Source organism: Rhopalosiphum maidis, chromosome 4 (assembly GCF_003676215.2).
Source record: "Rhopalosiphum maidis isolate BTI-1 chromosome 4, ASM367621v3, whole genome shotgun sequence".
Classification (NCBI taxonomy): domain Eukaryota; kingdom Metazoa; phylum Arthropoda; class Insecta; order Hemiptera; family Aphididae; genus Rhopalosiphum; species Rhopalosiphum maidis.
The window spans coordinates 10,877,079-10,900,203 of record NC_040880.1 but is presented as its reverse complement, the minus strand read 5'-3'; the positions used below and the strand labels follow the sequence as shown (position 1 = coordinate 10,900,203).

At 27.4% G+C, this 23,125-nt stretch overlaps 4 protein-coding genes across 6 annotated transcripts; 2 read left to right on the top strand and 2 right to left on the bottom strand.

Annotated features, from left to right (window-relative positions):
* The first annotated feature begins 2,064 nt into the window (after nucleotides 1–2,064).
* On the top strand, nucleotides 2,065–3,768 carry LOC113550140 (pleckstrin homology domain-containing family F member 2). Its single transcript, XM_026951817.1, has 8 exons — nucleotides 2,065–2,308; nucleotides 2,390–2,454; nucleotides 2,577–2,714; nucleotides 2,773–2,836; nucleotides 2,928–3,160; nucleotides 3,236–3,404; nucleotides 3,476–3,561; nucleotides 3,626–3,768. The coding sequence occupies exons 1-8, from the start codon at nucleotides 2,293–2,295 to the stop codon at nucleotides 3,638–3,640; spliced, it is 786 nt and encodes a 261-aa protein (XP_026807618.1). The 5' UTR covers nucleotides 2,065–2,292; the 3' UTR covers nucleotides 3,641–3,768.
* Nucleotides 3,769–4,053: 285 nt separating this feature from the next.
* LOC113550138 lies at nucleotides 4,054–7,012 on the bottom strand. The gene is made up of 2 exons (XM_026951813.1): nucleotides 5,925–7,012; nucleotides 4,054–4,515 (listed from the first exon to the last, which is right to left on the bottom strand). The coding sequence occupies exons 1-2, from the start codon at nucleotides 6,841–6,843 to the stop codon at nucleotides 4,343–4,345; spliced, it is 1,092 nt and encodes a 363-aa protein (XP_026807614.1). The 5' UTR covers nucleotides 6,844–7,012; the 3' UTR covers nucleotides 4,054–4,342.
* Nucleotides 7,013–7,181: 169 nt separating this feature from the next.
* LOC113550137 lies at nucleotides 7,182–13,691 on the top strand. 2 transcript variants are annotated; one of them, XM_026951811.2, is made up of 22 exons: nucleotides 7,182–7,255; nucleotides 7,339–7,465; nucleotides 7,540–7,605; nucleotides 7,963–8,303; nucleotides 8,389–8,551; nucleotides 8,634–8,913; nucleotides 8,983–9,120; nucleotides 9,179–9,269; nucleotides 9,376–9,649; nucleotides 10,430–10,641; nucleotides 10,707–10,901; nucleotides 10,984–11,109; nucleotides 11,161–11,291; nucleotides 11,375–11,500; nucleotides 11,561–11,871; nucleotides 11,939–12,080; nucleotides 12,181–12,314; nucleotides 12,371–12,564; nucleotides 12,633–12,768; nucleotides 12,893–13,039; nucleotides 13,093–13,266; nucleotides 13,455–13,691. In XM_026951811.2, exons 2-21 carry the CDS (start codon nucleotides 7,403–7,405, stop codon nucleotides 13,243–13,245), a joined length of 3,423 nt encoding a protein of 1,140 aa, XP_026807612.1. In that variant the 5' UTR covers nucleotides 7,182–7,255; nucleotides 7,339–7,402; the 3' UTR covers nucleotides 13,246–13,266; nucleotides 13,455–13,691. The 2 variants fall into 2 exon arrangements, with proteins under 2 accessions (XP_026807612.1, XP_026807613.1); XM_026951812.2 differs by lacking the exons at nucleotides 7,182–7,255; nucleotides 7,339–7,465; nucleotides 7,540–7,605 and having other exon boundaries at nucleotides 7,963–8,090; nucleotides 8,159–8,303.
* On the bottom strand, nucleotides 12,868–17,163 carry LOC113550139 (UDP-glucose 4-epimerase-like). 2 transcript variants are annotated; one of them, XM_026951816.1, is made up of 7 exons: nucleotides 16,658–17,163; nucleotides 14,425–14,715; nucleotides 14,102–14,282; nucleotides 13,937–14,025; nucleotides 13,441–13,633; nucleotides 13,247–13,363; nucleotides 12,868–13,180 (listed from the first exon to the last, which is right to left on the bottom strand). In XM_026951816.1, exons 1-6 carry the CDS (start codon nucleotides 16,895–16,897, stop codon nucleotides 13,272–13,274), a joined length of 1,086 nt encoding a protein of 361 aa, XP_026807617.1. In that variant the 5' UTR covers nucleotides 16,898–17,163; the 3' UTR covers nucleotides 12,868–13,180; nucleotides 13,247–13,271. The 2 variants fall into 2 exon arrangements, with proteins under 2 accessions (XP_026807617.1, XP_026807615.1); XM_026951814.1 differs by having other exon boundaries at nucleotides 13,176–13,363.
* Nucleotides 17,164–23,125: the final 5,962 nt, after the last annotated feature.

The following is a 23,125-nucleotide window of genomic DNA, read 5'->3' as shown; positions in this document are numbered from 1 at the left end:
CGTGATACGCCGTATATAATGAGCACTAAATGTTTTAATATCTGTATAAAATAATAAGATATAATAATCATTATTCATCATTCATTCATTAATCAGTAACTTGTTTTATTTTATCAAGAGAACAAGAACGAGATAATTATTTTATCGATCTTGTATTTTGATATTCAAATTTAACACCACTTTGATTATATTTTATCACGGTATAAGTAAAAAAAAAAAAAACAATAACATTTAGTATGATAAAATTATAGTATTGACAGTATTATAACCATTGTAATTATATAGTTATTATTTTTGTACAAAAAACCGATAAAAAGAGTTTTATCCTTTAAGCATAATACACAAACATTTAATTTAGTTCAAAAATTTACCATTTTTTTCAGAATATCTACGTCTTTAGTTTACAGCGTTATAAGGTTTTTTTATTACATAATGTGTGATGTGTGAATATGGTCATTTGTTTATATGACTTGCCGAAATACACGACACAATTGTAACGAATTTCCGTTAAACTGGTATACCTAATCATATTTCCCATGTATCACACTCGATGCGATATAAAAAAAAAAAAAAATCGGTTAATGCTGGTGTTGATTGAACCTCGTCATTGATTAGCTCATACTAAAGAAATAAAAGTCAATACTCAATATCAACGTAGGTGTCGTAAAACAGTGTAAATAGGCTCGCGGTATAAAAAAACAGATTAGTTTTAAATATTTAAATTATTCTGTTGTGAAAATAGCTTAAAACTAATCTAAATATTTTGAACATATCCATTATGGCATTATGTAAGTACCTATTTATAGTAAATAATAATAATAATATATATTACCTATATATTATTATATAGGTATTTTGTTTAAATATTATGTAGTGGTGGATGTTTTAAGTCCTCACGAATAATATTTTTTTAATTACAATAAGAATTACAACAAAATAACTAAAACAGTAAGTAAAAAAATAATAATCGTGCATAATGCCTAATATGTAGGTGAAATTTTAAGATTTCGAGTTGCTGTAAGAACAACAACTATTACGAAGGGCCTCATCGTAAATTAAATGTACAAGTCTTGGTTATTTCAATTGGACATTTTATAAACTAGGAATAGGAATATTAGAAGGAATAAAACTATTATGAATGTGCTAATAGTACTTTATAATAATTAATCGTGCCTTGAGGTTAAAGTTAAATATTGGCACTAATTACGTCCCACTCGTCCCGGACTCTTGGCCGATAGACGATAATAACTCATTAACATAAATTATCTTCGAACGCGATACGCAGACACACAGCGTGCACAGCGCGCTGAAAAGTGAAAATGCACTATACTATAGTGTAAACTGCATAATGCATACTGCGTACAACAGTGCAACACGAGTACGCGACGATTGCCTAGGACAATAGTAAAACAGTTGCAAATATATCGTACACACGTGGACTCGTTAGAATATCGAGAAAAACGGTCAACCCCCAAACAAGTATATTATATTAAACAGTAAATTATTATAATGTATGTACTTCGTATGATTATAAAAATTTGTAAAATGTACCTACGGTAATTTATCGTGAACATTTTATTAATTTTGTCCGACAATACGACTTGTCACTCGTGCAGTCGTAACATTACGTCGAATGTCGATAGTTAAATGGTTCACATAAATCATAGTCGTTATTAGGTACCTATAACATTATAAGTGGGTAAACAATTAAAACGTATTCTCTACACAACTTGTCAGTTGTCAATATTTACTTTGAACTTATAAGCTATACTAATAATAGCACACAAATAGTGTAATAGGTGCATAATACCAACGATAAACCTAACTAGCTAAATGTAAAAATCATTATTTATTATAATTTATCGTCAACAAAAAATCGGTACATTTCGGCGTTAAATAGTGTCAACACTCAACAGTGATTGTAACTCGAAAGTTGTAACGCGGCGATTGTGTAAACAGCAAAAGCATAGTAGGTACGATAATAATGTTCGTGTATTATGTGTAGTATGTGTGGAATACGAAATAATGAAACGACAATGACGTCAAAATGATAAGAATTTGATAAACATTGTGATGTTGATTGTGAGTTATGACACGGACCTTATTGTTTTCAAAATCGTTAACTGGTTAGGACTGTTGGGAAGTATAAATTTTTTATTTTTGAATTTACTTCCTTTTATAGTAATCGTTGTAGACCTTGAATAGTATTTATTTGTTATATATTACTAATTATCTGTTATCATATTATTGGCTATTTTGGACCGTACAGTGGATTGCAATAGTGCTCAAACAATGGTGGACCGATTAGGTGAGCAATACCTATTTTATTTCATTCTTTTATTTGAAATTTAACTTTTATCCGTATGTAAATAATTATTTGAATTTTCAGTAAATAGCGAGGCAAATGCTCGTCGCATTACTATGGTCGAGAGTTGTTTCGGTAGCTCAGGACAAGTAAGTGAAATCCCATTTACTGAGTGTTTGAAAAAATTACATTTTCTCAATAACATTACACTTACTTAGTTGTGTTATTATACACTTACGTTATCGATACGTTTCTATATTTATCATTGCAGCCCTTAGCCGTTCCTGGACGTGTATTAGTGGGTGAAGGTGTATTGACAAAAATTTGTCGAAAAAAACCAAAACCTAGACAGTTTTTTTTATTCAACGATATTCTAGTTTATGGAAATATACTTATAAATAAGAAAAAAGTAAATATAATTATAAACAGTATATAACCATTTACTAATGTTCATAAATTCGTTCTAGTATAACAAACAGCATGTTATACCATTAGAAGAAGTAAAATTGGAATCTTTACAAGATGAAGGGCGTAAGTTACGAAATCAATTACTAAGTGTTACTCAACTAATTACTATTAACATATTTAAAATAAATGTATCATTTTGTATCCTAATGTTAAGAGTTAAGAAACGGTTGGTTAATTCGGACGGCGTCTAAGTCATTTGCTGTCTATGCGGCCACTTCCACTGAAAAACAAGAATGGATGGCACACATTAATAAATGTATTGAAGATCTATTAAGAAAGAGTGGTAAAAAAGCTGTAGAAGTCCATGCTGCAGTATGGGTTCCAGATTCTGAAGCCAATGTTTGTATGCATTGCAAAAAGACTCAATTCACAGTCCTCAATCGAAGAGTAATTGCACTATAAAAAAAATTATAAATATTCTATTATACTTTTTAAAATTGTAATTTTTTCATTGGGTTTCAGCATCATTGCCGTAGCTGTGGTACTGTAGTGTGTGGTCCATGTTCTAGTAAACGATTTTTATTACCAAATCAATCAACTAAACAATTGCGTGTCTGCCTAAATTGTTTTGATAAACTATCTAGAGATAAAGCACAACAAAACAGTACTAACCTCAACTATCTTAGAAACTGTATGTATATATATTATTAGTTACCTATTGAAAATCTTTTTGTCTCTTCAATAATACATTTTAATTTATAGCCTTAAAAGATCGTAGTGAATCTTCTGGTGACGATGATTCTGATGACGATGATAATTTTGTCCCGTCAACTACAACACCAGAGCAAGTATGTACTTGATAAAATGAGTCTTTTTCTACTTACTTACAATACATTTTTGTTTAATTTACAGCCGAAATTCTACTGATTTTACCATGTAAATGAGTAATTTCTTTGTTTTACTAACATTTTCTATGATGTTTGTTGTTCATGGAATCATCTAATTTGACAAGAGTTTATCATCATAATTGTTTATATTTTAGTAAAAACATACTATTTAACCTTATCAAATAATTCAAACTAAAACCATAGATCTATTATTTTATATAATATCCGAATTATATATTTGTGATACCTTGTTAATAGTATTGTTAAGTTGTTCTTATCAATATTAATTTATTCAATGTCTAGTTAATATTAAATATTAGTCTATTATATTTATTTTTCAAAGTATTCATATTTGATAATAATTTATTTTTACAATGAAAAAGACCAAATAATATTATTCATTTGGGTCGTTAATGTTTAAGAATTTATACATAAGTCAATTTTTAATGTTTGAATGGGATGGATTTATTTTTATTACATTATAATTATAACTATTAATTATTATCACTTTTTCTAACTTGTTTTTTATGTATTTTTTTCTGTAATTAAACTACCAGCTGTTATTAAAAAAAAAATCCGAAGAATTCAATAATCACAGTATTACAGTTAGTGTTACCATTTTAAATATTGTTTTTATTATTATATTATTATTTAATTTAACTAGCATGATATAAAATATAAAGCAATATATAACTATATGGTTTCAGAAAAAAAAAATTGTATTGACAAATATCATACTAATTTAAAACATAAGTTTAAATATAGTCGCAGTCACTTCCTTGTTGATTTTTTGTTGATGTTTGTTGTTGAACACCTTATTAATTAAACGTGATTGCTGTGCTTCCGTTAGTGGTACATTGAGTTCAATGGAGTGTTTCATAATTTCTTTACATTGGCGAACATTTCCTAATGTGTCTAAAATATAAATAAAAAATATATTTTTTTTAAATCAATACTGACTGAATAATAATATTTAAATTGTCAATTATAAAAACTATTTTTATATTATTAAAATAATATACTTGTACAAATATGTATAATTATTATTAATGTTTTTTTTTCTTTTTTTTTTATGAACATTTATTTAACAATAAAATATTTTTTAATTAAATTGTTGTTATTTTATGTAATAAAAACTAGTATCTAATCTTTAAGTAAATTTATAAGTATGGTGGTGTTCAAACTTAATACCACAGCAGTATAGCATAAAACACACCACTCTAATAAAAATATCAATTAATTGAATATGTACCTCTTATTTATTTCAATCTCAGATTAAATATTTGTTTATGCAAATAAAATACTAAATCATGAATAGAAATTCTACAAAGCTCAATTAATTCATGCTTTTTATAGTAAATTTGTATTTCGATCATTAATGTTCACTAGAATAGGACATAGGTATCATACTATTCATACTTTTCATAACATAATTATTATCAGTAATAACTGGTGACTAATTGGCTATTACACAGCTTTCTATCATTCATAACAACCTCATCATAGTTAACTTAATTAAAGTAATTTTATGAAATTAACATGTAAAATGTTAAATTACTAAATATTTTTTTATATTGGTATATTACACTTTAATATTAATGAAGTAATTTTTTTTTTTTTTGGAGGGGGGGCAAGCAGTGAAAAGTATATTATATTTCACCTATAAGCCTAACCTAGCCTTTAGGAGAAGCATATTTCATAATCATAAATTAGTATATTTTTTTTATTAAATTAAAAAATAATTTGCTATTTATTTTAAATAGTATGAATATATTATCAGGTTAACTGTTATGTGTACCATTTATGGTACATCAATCATTTGCATTCAAGCTAACATAAAAAAGTGATTATACTTTAGCAAATCTAAAAATTAATAAAAAAAATATATTATTATATTAATATATTTATTATTATTAGTTTAATATGTAATTATAAGATGGTTTTGTAATGAAATTAATGAATTTGTTTGTCTAATGGGCTACGGAATATACCCCTATGTTTAAATCATATTTACATATACCTTATTTTACCTTATTAGGATATTCTTACTCTATGTAATAGATATACAAGTCACTTTTTGATCAAGACCAATGTACCAATTATGGGACACAATAACTTATTGGAAAAATAGGAGTGTATATGTACCTCCCCAGGACCCCATACAAAATACTGAAAAATAACATAGCAGTTAACCTGTTATAATAGGTAACCTAATATTTATATTGTTATTGGTAGTTGGCAAAAATTATTTATTCAAAAATACATAGTTGATAAATAAAAATTCAATAAAAAATATGTTTAAACTATAAATATAATATACTCACAATAATACTCAAACAGAGAATTTAAAATCCATTGATAAGGCTTCATTTGTTTATGCTTTAATAAAATTATTAATATTTTTTGAACATAATCAATTTTATGAGTTTTTAATAATTTTCTTGTAAGAGCTGGTATAAGGTACTGTATATTTTCTATTAAATTAGTATTTTTTTGTATTAATTTTTCTGCTTCAAGGTTGTCATTATATAATTCACTTAAAAATAAATACTTCCACAGGATGCACATTGGATGATAATCTCCATATTTGATAACTATCGAGTTGACAAATTTTGAAACCATAACTACTGATGCAGCACCGTGCGATTTGACTATAGTATGAATAATAGGTTCTAATACGTGATTGACTTTTGTAGACTCTATAGAGTAGGACGATTCAAAAATTTTAAACATGCTATGCAAATTACCATTTGTCCAATATGCTTCTGCAAAATTCATTTGTAATTCAGATTCCTTAATACAATTTCCATACTTTTTGTTGAGTCTCTCGATTAATACTAAACCATTAATTTTGCCATGTCTTGCCATTGTTAACCTGAATTGATTTAACGCACTTTCGCTGACTTGGGAACAGCCATCCAAGCATTGCTGTAGATATGTCGTTAAATGGTCTGGATCATCGCAAAGTTCAAAAACAGAATTTGATTTGACTCTTAATAATTTATTGTTTTCACAGACAAAATTGTTTGATTTCCATTTCGTCATATTTTCTAGAACGAGACTGTTCGTAAATGCATCTAATGCATCATGGTGGTAGTTACAAATTGAATTTTCCAATTTATGTACTTTGTCGTCTACAGTAAATGTGTTTTTATTTGAGATCATATTTAAACATACCAAGCTTTTTGATGTTTCACATTTTGAACAAATATTAGAAAGTAACATATTACGCAATCTAAACATCTAATCGTTTAATAAAAGATTTAATACAATTATTGTACATAAGTACTTCAAAAGTTCTTAAAACATATTATTTAATTATCTATGTTCAGGTTTTTTTTTTATAAAAACCTAATAACAAATTAACAAAAATGAATTAAATCGAACAAGTAAAAACGTTAACCATAATTCTAAAAATTATTTTCTAAACTAATTATTATTAACAAACATAAAAAATCAGTAATTACTCTATATATCATGTACTCATATTGGGAAACTACTATTTTATTTTCAAAGTATCAGATGTGATTGTTATCAAACACGCGGTATCTGGGTTATGACAGTTGAGATTATGGTTGTGATACTGTTGTAAAATGTTGATAGTTTGTTATTACTTATTACTTGATTATTTAGCTTAGGTGCTTGGAATATTTAGGTATTTTTATTGTACTTGAGATTTTACTTGAATCGTTATTCTTTACCACTTTTAAGCTCTAAATAATTGTTGATATTTTACAGCATTTACACTCAAATAGTACTGTGTGTATAGATTGTTTTGTGATAATATACAAAATATCTTACGATGGATACTTTGACTGAGATCAAACGAAAAATAGACTCTGGAAATACAATTTCAGTAACTGCTGTAAATATAACTCAATGATTATTGTTTATTAGACTTATAAATACCTACCTAATTCAAATGTTATTTGTTTTTAGGCAACGGACAATCTAGTTAATATGATTAAGTCTAAAATCAAAGGAAACCGTTCAGACATGACAAATGTAATTATTCATTTTTATTTTATTTCTTTTTCTATTTTCAATAATGTATACTTGTGTTTCATTATATACAAAAATACTGAGGTTACAGGTTAAACTATACACGACTAGGTACTACTTAAGATTAATACTCAGATATACAGCTGACTCTTGGTAATTTAAAAATGTATGAAGATTTAAAAAATTGAAATATTAAACATCTTGAGATATAAAAAATCTATTAAAAATATGGCATTTTAATAAAATTATTAATTATATTAAATTTATATTTAGGTTTGAGTTACCAAAAGTTGATTGTATTATATAAATTTAACTAATTTAAGACTCATTAACAATTTCATGTAATTCATTTGATTATAGATTCCTGAAATGTTACTCCTTCAAGAATACTGTTGTAACCCAAATCCAATCATCAGTACTACAACATTACGAGCTTTGTGTACATTCATGATGTCCAATAACTATCAAAACCAATTGTTAATTGACTGGTTAGTTGTCCTAAATCCTCAAATTAAATGTAGAACTGGATTTATACAAGAAATATTTGAATTAATAGTTTTTGGATTGAAAAACAAAGACATTAACAACAATAACATCAGTGTTCTGGTTGATATTTTAATAAAAATAATGGATGAAAGTATTGAAGAATGGCATGTAATTTTGTTTCACATAAAAATCAGTACAAATTTTGATGATTATGAGTAATAAATTATTTTAATTAATTCATACTTTTATGTATAAATTTTAAAGAGTAAATCTTACTATGAATTAAAATTAATATTTTAGATTTATAAAAGGCTGGTTAAATGTCACAAAACGATTATTCAAATTCATTTTCTTGTCTCAAACATCATCAAATCATCGTACTATGTTTGTCAGACTATTTGTTGAAATAGTCAACTCTGCATCTGATTATGATTTATTATTTGAAATTTATTCTTGGCTACAGGTGAAATATATATCAATACTGAATTTATTATTTTACATATTGTCATATTTTTATTACAGTTTGTGGTTATTATTTATTACAGATAGATAATCTGGATGACATTCTATTTCTATACAACATTTTAGAAGAATTTTGTATCACAATGCCGGATACACTACATGAAACCAAATATAATTTATGTTTGTGTGTAATTCAAACAACAATCCAACTTATTTCACATGGTTTTGATCCAACTGCCATGTTCCAACGTTTGAATAGTCTTTTGATATTATGCCCATGCGCGTCTGATATTTCATTGCTATGTTGTTCAAGAACTCTAAGTTTATGCTCTTCAAAATTTGTATACAAAACTATCGACTTTTGTAATAAACATTGTTTTTTTTCCTCAATAGTTTTTTTTCACTTACAATATTTTGGTAATTTTCTTTTAGGCTTAAATATTATTCAAAAGTATGGGTGCCATAAAATAATTGCACAGACTGTCGTGGCAAGCATTTTGCAATGGAATAATACAAAATTAATTGATAATGAAAAAATGACTATGATTTTGTCAATTTTTAACTCTGACAGTACGATTTTAGCTTAGATTTCATGAATATATTTATATCTTTTATTTTATAATTTTAGTTGCTATATCCAAGTCATGTGCCAATAATCATAAGTTACACACATTTTTATCAAGTGATTCATTTTTAATGACATCATACTCGTTGATAATGTAAGACACTTTATTAGCATATTTGTATAACTATGCTGAATGTACATTATAATATAATGTATAAACCTATAAACTAACTTAACTATTAATTATTTTGATTTTTTAGATTATGTCCAGAGTTTAGTAACAAGCAGTTTACCTCAAAATGGTTGTCTGAGATTAATCATACTGGCGATTTATTAAATGATACTCAATTTAATTTTTATTTGGCAGGTCTTTATTTAAGTAAGATCTGTGATCGCTCTCAACAACAGACTATACTAAAATTATTAAATAAACAGTTTTTGTTGCCATTAATTTCATATTCTATGGATCTAGAAATAAATCATTATGCTAGATTTGATTTAATGAAAGTTATACCTACAGCAGCTTGTGTACCGGTTAGTTTATTATTTTTATATTTGAATAATAAATACATTTATATTTAATTATATATCTACACTGAAATAAATGTACAAATAACTAATGATTTTTTTTACTGATAAATATTAATGATCATTATTTTTTAAACAGAAAAAAAATTATTGTCGTAATTAATTTTCAATTGAGTTTTCCAATTTCAAAGCACTTGCCATTGATCAAAAACTTCATTATAATTGCCTTTAAACATTTAAAAATTGTTTCTAATTTTACCAGTAGATTAAAACTAGCATAGGGTATAAAAACATTGATTAGTTGTATAATTTGATGATTTTTTTTTTACTTTTTTGTTTCATTATAATTTAGTTGAAATACCAATCACAATGAAAGATTACAGTTAATTCCAAATTTTATTTAATTATACTACCTAATTATTACATTGTAATAAATCCTTTAAATAATAATAAAAAAATGTTTAAATAAATGTAAACATTTTCTTTATATAAGTGTTGTAGGCTGAGGAAAAATCTATTAAATTTATTACAGAAAATTTAGTAAAAGATTCCTAATTTATAAATGGCTAATTTCAAATCGCGGATTGAATTATTATATTATGTTTTTCTTAGTCTAAAATATCTACTATTTAATTGTATTAATTTTTAACAGTGTACACAATTACAGTGCGCTATATAAAATAATTCTAAGTTGTAGACATTTTCTTACTAATATATTTTTCTAAGACATTGTGCAGTGTCTACTAAACCTTACACTTATATATTAATTTTATTTATCTTTTACAGGAAAACATTTCATTAATAATAAGTTTGATAAAACGTTTTGAAAATAGCAACGACGAAACACTGAATAAATTAAGTATTGATATGTATTATGATCTATGGATAACAGAAGTTAGGTGTTACAGATTTTTATTGTATTGTTTATCAAAAGATAAACCAGGATGGCAGTGGAATGTTGTTAAGTCATATACTATTAGAAAAATGGTCAAATCAAAGTAATAATAACACCAAAAATAAGTATAGAACAAATACTGATTGTAAAATTACATTTTATTTTTAGTCCTAATTCAGACTTAGTATCTATTTTGAAACAAATGTTTGGATTTTATATAAAACACTCTATGCACTTGCCAATGAAATTGACATTTGAATCTTTAGTCGATTTGTGTCATGCTGAGTACTTGAATCCAGAATCTCTTAAAAATATGATTGATAAGACCATTTTAGACATTCACCATCCTTCTGTTATATCTAGGTATGATCTGAGTAAACTTGAATTAAAATTATGATGAAAAAAAAAACTAATGATGTTTAATGTTTATTTTGTATTTGTATAGCTATTGTAATTTATTGATGGTTTCATCTAATCAAATAACAGAACATGAAAAACGCAATGATTTTTTCCAAAAGTTATGGTCTATGGTATTACACTCCAATGATAATACCGTTAAATGTGCTCTCAAGTAAGTTTAAATTCCCCAAACCTTTATACAATTTTAATTTTAATGTTTTAGGGCTTTGTCTGGCACAGATTTAGAAACCATGCCTTTTAATGTTTTACCAAAAATATTTCAAAGTTATCCCAAAGTTGTAACACAGTTGGAGGATTCAGAAAAATTGGATTTATTTAATGGACCTATACCTGGTAACAGTGTTGTTATTTGTTTATTAGTCATTCAATCAATTGTTCTTTCTTTTTTATTAATAAAATATGTATTGTTAATATAGGCGAGTGTTGGGTAAAATTTCTACAAAGTATTAACAAAAAATTTATCAATGAAGCTCAAGTGATGTTATCAGCTTGGCTTAGGCGAGAGTTGGAAAAAAATGTCATAATAAGAGTCCAATCAGACAGTTAGTGCTATAATAAAATATTGTTTTTTGGTATGCTGTTAATTTAATTTTAATTTACAGATGAACCAAAAAATTTAAAACATCTTTCTGATCATAGCATTGCTCGAGGATTAATGTCATTTATTGTTCCTAAACGAAAACAAATGTTAGATGCTGATGAAGATACTAAAGTGGCTTGTTTAGCTGTGATTAATGGTGCTGATAAACAAATGTATCCATTTGATTGGGGCTTTTTAGAAAAATATGTGATTGAAGGGCCCAGCAATAAACTTTGGAAAGAATCAGTTATGTTAATAGCAAAACAATCAATAAAATCTACTTCAGCATTTAGACTTCTCCATAAATGCTATGATCATCGCACAAATTTTGATGTAAAGTTCATACTCTCAAATATTTGTTTAGTTTTTTGTTTATAAATCATATTGAATATTTTTTCAGACAAATCAAATTAAATTACTGGTTACAGTATTATATAAAGTTTCCAATATTATTTTTCATGATTTACAAAAGCAATTTGTGACAGATTTAGTCAATGAAACTTTAAATAACATACATAAAACACATTCTAACAACAATTTAGGTATGGTGCTTAGTTACTATTACTTTAAATAAATAAGCATTTTTATTTATTTGCATGTATATAGATTGTATTTTAGTTTTAAATATTTTAAATGTTGTAGATGTTGACATGTTATGCCATATTTTATCAGAATTTAAACAAATATTACAAAGCCCCCAAACAATTATGGAAAATGTACACTTTATTTGTGATATTTTACAAAATATCTGGTGTACAATAAATTTGGATAATAAAGTTTGTCTGTATATTCAAAAAATAAGACCAAAAATATTTATTTTGATTAATTATAGGAAATACTTTATGCATTCCTTGGTTGCTGCTTAACCATGCCAACTGAAATGCTAAAAAATTTAAGACCGTATCCAGTTCAAGAATCAATGCTACTGAAGTTTATAATTCTTTGCAGTGCACAGAATTTTATTTCTAGTAACACGTCCTTCGATTCACTGAATGAATGTGTCCAAGCATGCAATCAGTTTTTCAAGTACAGTTATTTTTCATTACAACCACTAAAGATTTATTTTAAGTCATATATATTTTTTCTTTTTTTAGAAATCACCAATTTTTATATGATACAGTTATTGAAGTCTTTAAACTCAAAATGTTCATTCCATATCACAATGAGTTTATAGCTAATTTCATGATTTATTTAACCAGTTTCATAAAGAAAACGAATTCCTTTACAAATGTTAGTATTGTTAATTTATAAAAAATGTTTCATTTGTTATTTATTTTTGTAGCATTTTTAGTTTTTGTGCATATTTATTTTAACAAAATATTCTAATTGTAAAGTTTTTAAATGTTTATTTCAGGATTTATTTGATGTATTATGCTCAATTTTCATTAATCTTATAGTCACATTATCAGGATATAATACTATGAATTTCACTGATAACAGAAAACTTAACTGTTCAGTTTTTCCTGTTGCTTTAGCAACATATTCTAAAAATACATCGCAGGTAAGAATAATTTGTTCAATTTGTTTTTCTTTGTTAAAATAATTTTTTTATAGTCTTCTAGGGTTATTGAATGGCTTAAAACTATGATAGCCAATTCATCTTTGCCTGAAGAATATTCTAAATTGTTCTACTGTTGTTTAGCTGCATTTAAAAATGACAAATGTTTATTAGTATGGGCAAACAAAAAAAAGATCATATTACACTGACCATCATTCTAAACAATAAAGGTAATTTAATGTCTGTCTGCTTTACCATTCATACTTGCTGTATCATTTGACTTGTAACCATTTGGATTCATGGTTTGCCATTTCCAAAAGTCTCTACCTAAAATGTATAATATTATATAATGTGTTATTTATATTATATTTATTTTACATTATCAATGTTCTATATTAACATACACATATCTTCTAAGGTATATCTAGCTGTCCAACCAAGATCAACTTTTGCGAAATCACAATTGGCATACATTGATTCTATGTCACCTTCGCGGCGTGCTTCAATTGTATATGGTACTTTGACACCTGTTACTTTTTCAAAGGTTTTTACAAAATCCAATACAGAAGTTCCTTGTCCGCTTCCTAAGTTATAAATCTGTAATCATAATAATAATTAACATATAATAATAATAAATGCATCTCAATAAATTATACATTTGTTATTTTAATAATATTTGATTATGTTGATATTATTTATTTATATATTTTTTTCCTTGGATTAAAACATAAATTGCTCTGATAGGCGCCTATAACAAAAATACTTAAAAATGCATAATACATTTTGTAAAAATGTAATTTATAAACACACTTTCTTATGGTCCTATGATGTCAATTTGTATATATCATATATGAAATCATATAGGTAGTGTGAAACATTGAATTTTTTAGTTTTAGTCACCTGTAAATGTGCATGCTTTGATTGTAATTTTTTTAAAGCTGCTACATGCCCTTCAGCCAAGTCCATCACATGAACATAATCTCTTATACCTGCAAACAATAGAATTTATGAAAAACTAATAACGGAACATTGTTGTATTACGTGTAAAGTATAAATGATATGTACCGGTGCCATCAGGGGTTGCATAATCCCCACCGTAGATCGATAACTTGGGTTTCTTCCCTAACGCCACTTGCGCTATGTATGGCATTAAGTTTGAAAAGTTTGTCGTTGGGTCTTCCCCGATCAATCCCGACGAATGAGCTCCTACTGGATTAAAGTATCTCAGGCTCACTATGTTCCATTTCTTTTTATATAAAACATAAAAAAACCGAAACGTTTCATTCGTGACGTCAAATCAACACACCGCAAACTAGTTGTATAATATTATGTGGATGCTTTTAGACTAGAGTTATTATATTGATATTATTTGATCAGTAGGTATTTACTTGCTCCGAGTTAACGACGTCTTTGAGTATCTCTTCGATGAAATATTTCGTACGGCCGTACACATTGGTGACATTGCCAATTGGGTGACTTTCAGTTATGGGCAAAAACGACGGGTTCCCGTAAACGGTACATGAGCTGGAGAACACTAGCTGGTAACATCCGTGATTGGCCATCACCTCCAGAAGATTCATTGCGCCTATTATGTTATTCTTGTAATACATGAGAGGTTGTTTCATCGATTCGCCGACCGATTTCACTGCAGCAAAGTGTATAACACAGTCGAATTTATGCTATAACATCGGTTCACAACGATCATATAAAACGATGGTGTAATAGTAACATTTTAATATTATATAGTTAGATTGATTTGTTTAATGTAAGTAATTATATCCGAAAAGACTCGGAATTCTACGCAATAAGACATTATTACGCACCGCATGGGTAGATAATAGCCCCTCAAAAATAATAAAATGCCTATACAACATATGATTATTATGTTAGTAAATTTGTCTCAGTGTTTTTGATAATGGAGGGTAGCCTGCTTAACAGTGTTTCTAGTCCCTCTAAAAACTCAAAAATAATTTAAATATTTTTATTTTTGAATACCTTCTTGTCGAAAATGTCTATCAAAAAGTACTCTAAAATTCAGAATATAGAATATTTTCTAAAAATTGGAAACAATTTTGACTGAATAAAAAATGTCTTATACTTAACACGTAGTTCTTACGTAAATAACAAAAACTACCTACCTACTGTCATTAATTTGAAAATAAACTATAACAACTTGCTTTGCTACATATGTTCGGTTTGAATTCAAAAATTCAACTTTGATATCTTAACGGTTATCAAGTTAAACGGTACACATGTGTTTTCAATATTTTTAAATTACTTTATAAGAATGACTTAGGAGTGACATTGTATCACTTAACTTTTCAACCTTAAAGGTATTTCATTTAAAAATGTCATGCAGTTTTAAATACAAATATACATCAATATAATACGCTGCCCTAAAGCTTTAACGTTTTAAAATATTCATTTCTAATTGTTGTAGCTATTATGGTTTCTGTATGATTTTTGATTCACGTCGATTTCTTAATTCTGACATCCTGTTAAATCCTTATAAAGTTTTTGCTATTTCTGTATTGATTTTTAAACAAACTCGGTGTCTACCTATGTATGGTTAAGTTTACGGTACCTATTATAGAGGTACTCTTCTATAATATTATAAACGGGTAATGGGCTCCATCATTCAATACTTTTCACAGATGTTAAAAAAAAAACATTCGTATAAGTCAATATTTGGATTTATGCATTGTATAATAAACGAATAATACGAATTTGTGTTGGATCAAATATTATGTTAATTATTTATACGGAATATTTATCATTGGTGCGGGCAAGTGGTGTTTGTCAGCATATTTACACATGTTCCATATCAATCGTGTTTTTTATTAGATTTTCTCACTGGGAGATTGTGTTGTGTGTTAAAAATTATTATATTTTTTAAAATACCTAATCAATCTATACCAACAATTTTAGTGTTTAATGGTAAATTTGATAGTTTAAATATATATTTTTATTGCATTGATGTTATTTTTTTATACAGTTGTATTTTACTTGGTAGGTACCTAACCTACTATAATATAAAGGTGGACCGCGTTCTACCAAAGTGTAACTATTATTGGTACATCGTCGTTTAAATAGATACTTATCCTATAATTGATTTTATATTACATAGTTTCATGTAACCTAAGTTACATCTTATGTAAGAATGATCTTAAAATCACGGTGAAATAATATTACAAAATTCGAATGCATTAAATTCCGTGCCAGTCATGAATCGATTATGATAATTGGTAATTAATATTACCATTATAAACGAGTCTCATATAATGCCAGATCAATTCAATTATAGCCTATAGGTTAGGTTAGTAATAAAAAAACATATATATAATTTTATATTATTTAAAAAAACAATGTTGTCCATATAGAATAACACAATATTTTAAAACCAAATTGAGAACGAACGCATGATGGTTTGGTTTGTGTAGATTTGGACTTAAGACTAGGGCGTTTAAATACTAATTTGAATGGCAAAAAATATTTTTCAAATATAATAATTTTTTTTTGCGGGTTAAGAATTTCCGGTGCTAAATGAGCCTCGATAGAATAATAATAATAATAATAATAACAACACTAACGTATATATAATAATATAAAATATGTAGGTACTTTGTCGAAAATGCTGTCCAGCTGCTGGACGTCCAACAGGTCGCACTTATAAAAAGCGATCTCTTTGCCAGTGATGCGGCGAACCCGGTCCAAGCTGGCGGCGGTCTGCTCCTTGCCGACGCTGTTTGCGAAGTTATCGATGGCCACCACGTCGTAACCGGCTTCCAGCAGCGACAGTACGCAATGACTGCCGATATATCCCGCACCGCCCGTGACAAAAACTGTCTTGATATTCGTCATGGTACCTATTATTTCTACCTTATAAATCGTGTGCTTGCAGCGTTCCGTGGAAGAATTTCGTGGATTTTCGCGACACGGTAGAGAGAACGGCACAAACGGTTTTCACACGAATAATATTGTACACACACAGACGTACTCTTTACAATGAAATTATTGTCTTTCTCGTGCTCCGCGCACGTTTGATATTATTTTCGTTTTCGATCGGGCGATCGAGAGGAGAGAGCGACCTGCTTCACGCACGCCGCACTATAAAGTGACGTATATGTGTATCTTACCAAGCACACGTCGATATAATTTGTAATTCGAACGCCGGATCGTATTGTCCTTGGCCTTGGACTCGTTCGGTCGGCGAAGAAGATCCGAACCGCAGTGGGGAAACGATTTATATAAATATATGTATATTTATATTATACAGAGTGATTCTTTTATAAACTGTTGGTCATTCTATCCTTAAATACAAAATAATTTTTTGATTTCTTATAGTTAAATCAGATTTTCTATTTTTTTTTTTAGTAATGACATAAATTTTTTATTTTATATGTGCTCAGTAAGTACCTTAGTACCTATACTAAGTTATTATAAGCCTATAAGTACTTAATTGTTTAAATTACCAGCAAATAGTGCTCCAACGCTTTGTGGTGCACTTAATGATGGGACTTATAAAATATATTAATACTTTTAACTATATATAATTACATACAATATAATATTGGTTTAGTGTATGATTTTTATATTATATTGGAATGTTCAAAATATATTATTTTACTTTGGTATTTATCAAGTTACAAATGTAAACATTTTAGTAATAGTAAAAAAAATATTTTCAAAAAACATATATTAAGGAATAACAATAAAATAATGTCTAATTCTTAATAGAAGCACCACTGTGTAAGACCACCTGTAGGTTACACTATTAGATGTAGTAAGTAGATAGGTTTGTTTGGTAGTATAAAATATAAATGGTAAATAACAGTTACCAGCTACCTATGTATATAGTGACGAATGGCGATTCATATGTCGATCTTGAAACTGGTTTCCACTTTATGCCACGCGATCATCGTTCATTATTACTATTTTGTGTGTAGCCAAATGATATCACATATACACATGTGCTGCGTGCCATTTATTATTATTTATTATAATATAATGTAAACATGTAGGTGTCTAGTTATGTGAATAACTATATTTTGCTCTTAGGAAATTATATTGGAATTCTGATGAAATTTTCAACACTGCATAACAGCAGTATTAATGCTGGTCTAAGTACGTTACCTTCCAACTTGTCTTACTGGCTATTAAAGTGGTATACCGTCGAATTGTATTGTTTTTTTCATATAAATATTATACCTTGGGTTCAATTATATTATTTTTAGTACCTACCTATATACTTACATCATATTAGTGTTTTACTAATAAAGTTTAGTAATAACTAATACATAAGAACTACACAACTTCACATCGAAAATCATTGAAATTATGACGATATCTGATGGCTATAATAATATAATATAGGTATAATATGGTTTAGTATTATAAAAAAAAATATTATTTAATTATTTTTTTTTAATTTCAAACTTATAAATAAAACAATATACTATTGAAAAAAAATTATTTCAAATTATAGATATGCTTCTTAATTCTTATATATATGTACACGAGTGAGTAGTAAATGTATATGCATCTAAAGTATATACATACAAAACTATTTTTTTTTAATGTATTTGTTTGATGGAGCAGTATAATATGTATCTTCAATTCGTTGAGTAATATACCTACATTGTTAGTTTCATTTCTATTGTTTGAACTTTTGAGTATATGTACTCTCAAGTTAATAATAACCTACGGCAATTAAAATTTTAAATTTTGTCATGTTAGAATTATAGTAGGTATAGTATTATATTTATGTCAAATACGTGAAAATTAGACAAATTAACTATAAAAATGCATATATGATTCACAGCACGATGGAATTTATTAAAGCATACTTACTCACGTCTTCAATCACTATTTAATTATGTTTGTAAACTTAAGAAATGCCTAAAAGACTTCATGGTCAATTTTAAAAGTCACAACTTTTTCAAAACCTACTCATCAATACACATTTATTTTGAATTTGAAGAAGATCGATAAGGCTTAGCTAGTTGTATCTTCAAAACAGAAATTTTTAGTACTTAATTGGACAAAAGAGGGTTATTGAGGAATACATGCACAACAGTAAAGTATTTTTGGTGTCTATAATAAATAAAATATAGCTGAGCTCTATTTTTGCCTATAAATTATAATTATATTTATTCGAATGTTGAAAAAAAATGTTTGAGTATAATATTATTTAAGAATATTGGTAAACAATAGTAAAACGTTATTCGGCCTTATGATAATATACGATAATTGGTTGACTAGAAGGAAATTATAGGTAGATTTAAGTTGTATTTTTTTAATGAGGAAATAAAAGATAATATGCTATGAAAATATAATAGAGAAAGATTTGAGGCGAGTTGATTTGAAACGGATAGATAATATAAAATACAAAGGAAAAAAGCGTTAAAATGAATTAAAATATTCGAATACTGCACTTTCGGTAATTTGAATTCATAAATTATTTAGGAATTAAGACAGGAATTCATAGACCAACCTTAATGAATTTATGTAAAATATTATTTTATAGCAACTGAATATTTATGGTTTTGTGCGTATTATTTAGCAACAACGCATAATGTATGTAATGATAATATTATATGCTGTGCATAATAAATATATAGGGGGTTTATGGGATTTGGAACTTTAAACATAGTTATATATTATTATACTATAGGTAGTATAAATCCAATTGTCGAATGTCATACTATTAATTATTATAAACAATAATTTATATCCCCCTCCCCGCCAATACATGCACACAGACCATTCGTTGACGAATAACACAAACAATCAAATGCAAATCGAAAATATTAAATAATAAAAACCACATATTTTTAATAAATGCGTCGACACGTCGATTAATACTATGTTGCATACTAAAACATTTTTTTCCTAGTGTGTATAACACTAGGACAACTACACGCCGTGTTTACAAAATAGACGCACCATGGATTATGCAAATGGCTTTATTCCATGTAATATATATTTCGGCACGCGCGTAATCTATGATACAATATTATTAAAAACTATAGCTGGTAATATTTTAATCGTTCGAATCACGACGATCGTAAGTCTGCGATCGAGTCCGATACAACTCGTAGCTCTGTAAAATGCGTGCGTGCAACCAGTGTTGAACTTATATCTAGATAAATTTATAGCTACTCGTCATCTTCTATAAACGGATAAATATATTTTCTAATTTAATGTTTATATTCTATCGATTAATTATAAATGAGTCTAAATAGAACCACGTTCATTTACTCATAATTTGTCCAGTATAGTAACCTATATCCATTTATTATTACATCTTATTGTCTTTGTGTAGTATAAATAGTATAATTAATATATAGGTACCTACAAAATACAAATATATGTCATCACATTAAATTATAATAACCTTAATTGGATAAAATGTGGGTGGTTTTAAAAAGGTAATATATATGATAATATATTGTGGTAAGTCATAGGTCCTAAGATTCAACACTCCAGGCACGCCTGTTTTAGTCGACGAATTTCTTAATATTTTCAGTCTTACATTTTTACATTTTTACACGATATGTGAGCGAACAACTTTCCTATTTTCTATCTTATCATAATTGTTATGAAATTTACTTAAATATAATATGTTTTATTTTGTGTATTTAAATGTCTTTTGAAAATTGTATTATTATATTATGCTTAGCGTTAAGATGTTATTATTACACTTAAAAAAATTTTACAAGGTATTTTGATTTTTAAAAATGTGTAGCTATTTTTCAATTTTATTGTTATATTTTCATATTATATAACAAAAATCTTAAATTGTATTATAATATTATATCAACTTCCAATATATTGCTAATCATAGTAAGAACCACATTTATTTTTTTTTTAAAACCAAATAAGTAAATTATATAATATGACAGTGTTATACCTAGTTTTAGAGATTGTTTTTGTAATTAATTAGTTTTAATCATTTACTCTTTATAACCTAAAAACTTTTATTGCAAGTATATTCATTTAAGCATTAAAAAATATTATTTTTAATTATTTATTAATAAAAAATGGATATTACTATGAAAGTATTATTTTTTTTTATTAAATCATGATATAAATTATAAATACTTCATTATCATAAACGAATACACAGAACTAAGTCTTTAAAAATGTAAAATAAAATGTGCATTTATTTGACTGTGTTACCATGAAAAGTGGAAATTAATTCAACGGGTACACCCAAATTTAAATAAAAACCAATAAAAGTCAGATAACTTTAAGAAAATACATATTTTTTAACGGTAACCATTTTGACAACTACCGATGCCAGGCGTCTTTTTCCAATATACCTAAATAATAAGATGTGTTAATTATCATATGTATAGGCAATATAACTACAGCTAAGTAGTTATACAACACTATGTATATTTATTGAAAATGATCAAAAATTCAATATTTTTTACTTTTTATGTCGATGCTTACTAGGAAATATTATAAAAAAATCAAATTGCTTATTTATCCAGAAATCAACCTATTTAGCAATTGGTACTTTAAAACATAAATTTCTTATTTCCTCAAAACTTTTCTTTACCATGCTAAAAAACTACAGACGGTACTCAAAAAAGTTTAAACAAGCCTCGTTGTAATTGATTAACAGCTTATTGAAGCTTATCTTTGATTTTCAAATGGAAGTCATATTAAAAAAAACAAAATTTTCTTTAACTAAAACATATTTTCCACCTGTTGTTTAATATAAGTACCCATAATTTTTCTCTTTCTGCTTTCTATGTTATTATGTTAAAAGTATGTGATTATGTTAATCATTGAAATCAATTATTACTTATTAGTATAAACTATTAGGTACTTATCAGTGGAGTCGCATATAATATATTTATTATTCATACACCATTATATTATATATACTATATATGAGCCATTGCCGTTACGAAAATAAAATTCTAAAAAATATCATATTCAGGTTCAGACAAAGGATCTATAAAAAGTATATATCTGGCTACATGGTACAATATCCTTTTAGTGTAGGTATTTATATAGCAATATATTTACTTGATACTTGATACTTTTAGAACTAATAAAAAATTCAATTCAAGATACTCTAAGCCAAAGTTGTTCAATATTTTACATTACAGAAAACAAACAATAAAAAAACAGTTTTTGGAACATTTTCACTGAAGGGCCACAGAAAAAAAAATTCAAATTATATTTAAATTAAAAACATATATTATACCTGATGCGTACCTATATTTGGTTGGTATGATCTGAATCTATTGATGGGGATACACGTCTGTTTATCTTCGATATCGTCCGTCGACTCTGTTATTGGGTAATATCAATGACATTATATATTGACGTAATATTGTCGTGATTGTGCACAGTGCCGTGCAAACGATATTATCAATCGCGCCGATATAGTGACCGGCCGCGACGACATAATCTACACCAGTAAATGGCAATGCAATACGGGGGGGGGGACGTGTGTGCGAATGATCTACGTCCATGTCAATCGCATTCATGACTCTGAAATTCGGTACACAGCAGGTAATCCTATACCAGAGGATTCGCACCTCTAAGGCAATTTTTTTAAATTAAAAAGAGGGCTATCGCGGGGATTTGTCAGACCGCGAAAAACGAGAGTTGTTTTTTTCTCGTACGCGGTTGCCATCAGATCTACAGAAAATAAAGCGTCTAGTTTTTTTTTTATAATTGAATCCGACAACGTCATATCGTCGCGTGTCCCGTATTTTGTATATTTGTCAAAAACTCCCAGTCGAATGTATTCGGAATACGTACTATATGTATAGTTTACTTACAACTACAGTGCTTATTAGGACACACGGCCGGGTAAATCCACTGGCATTTGCTTTCAATTCGCCACGGGCAACGCCGTGCAGGATCAGCCATTATAATATTACGACGGTTATATTATTATTATCGTCGTGTAGTCGACGTCTTCGGCATCGTCGTTGGCCCCGAACGACGAGAATGGACGAAAGAAAGAGTGAAAACACCGAGTCGGGACAAAAAAAATAAAAAAATAAACATGACACATATAACGAAACGTGTGCGTAGTCTCTTACGTCCATCGGCGGCATC

Bases quoted from the DNA above. Each gene is read 5' to 3' on its own strand.
- LOC113550140 (XM_026951817.1), top strand. The intron at 2,455-2,576 runs GTAAGTGAAATC...TTATCATTGCAG, and splicing joins GTTTCGGTAGCTCAGGACAA to CCCTTAGCCGTTCCTGGACG. The intron at 3,161-3,235 runs GTAATTGCACTA...ATTGGGTTTCAG, and splicing joins TCACAGTCCTCAATCGAAGA to CATCATTGCCGTAGCTGTGG.
- LOC113550138 (XM_026951813.1), bottom strand. From the start codon at position 6,843: ATGTTTAGATTGCGTAATATGTTACTTTCTAATATTTGTTCAAAATGT. The intron at 4,516-5,924 runs GTGAGTATATTA...TTTATATTTTAG, and splicing joins TTCTCTGTTTGAGTATTATT to ACACATTAGGAAATGTTCGC.
- LOC113550137 (XM_026951811.2), top strand. From the start codon at position 7,403: ATGGATACTTTGACTGAGATCAAACGAAAAATAGACTCTGGAAATACA. The intron at 8,914-8,982 runs GTAATAAACATT...ATTTTCTTTTAG, and splicing joins ATACAAAACTATCGACTTTT to GCTTAAATATTATTCAAAAG. The intron at 11,110-11,160 runs GTAAGTTTAAAT...TTAATGTTTTAG, and splicing joins ACCGTTAAATGTGCTCTCAA to GGCTTTGTCTGGCACAGATT.
- LOC113550139 (XM_026951816.1), bottom strand. From the start codon at position 16,897: ATGACGAATATCAAGACAGTTTTTGTCACGGGCGGTGCGGGATATATC. The intron at 14,716-16,657 runs GTACCTACATAT...CCGATGTTATAG, and splicing joins TGGACAGCATTTTCGACAAA to CATAAATTCGACTGTGTTAT. The intron at 14,026-14,101 runs GTACATATCATT...TATTGTTTGCAG, and splicing joins TGCAACCCCTGATGGCACCG to GTATAAGAGATTATGTTCAT.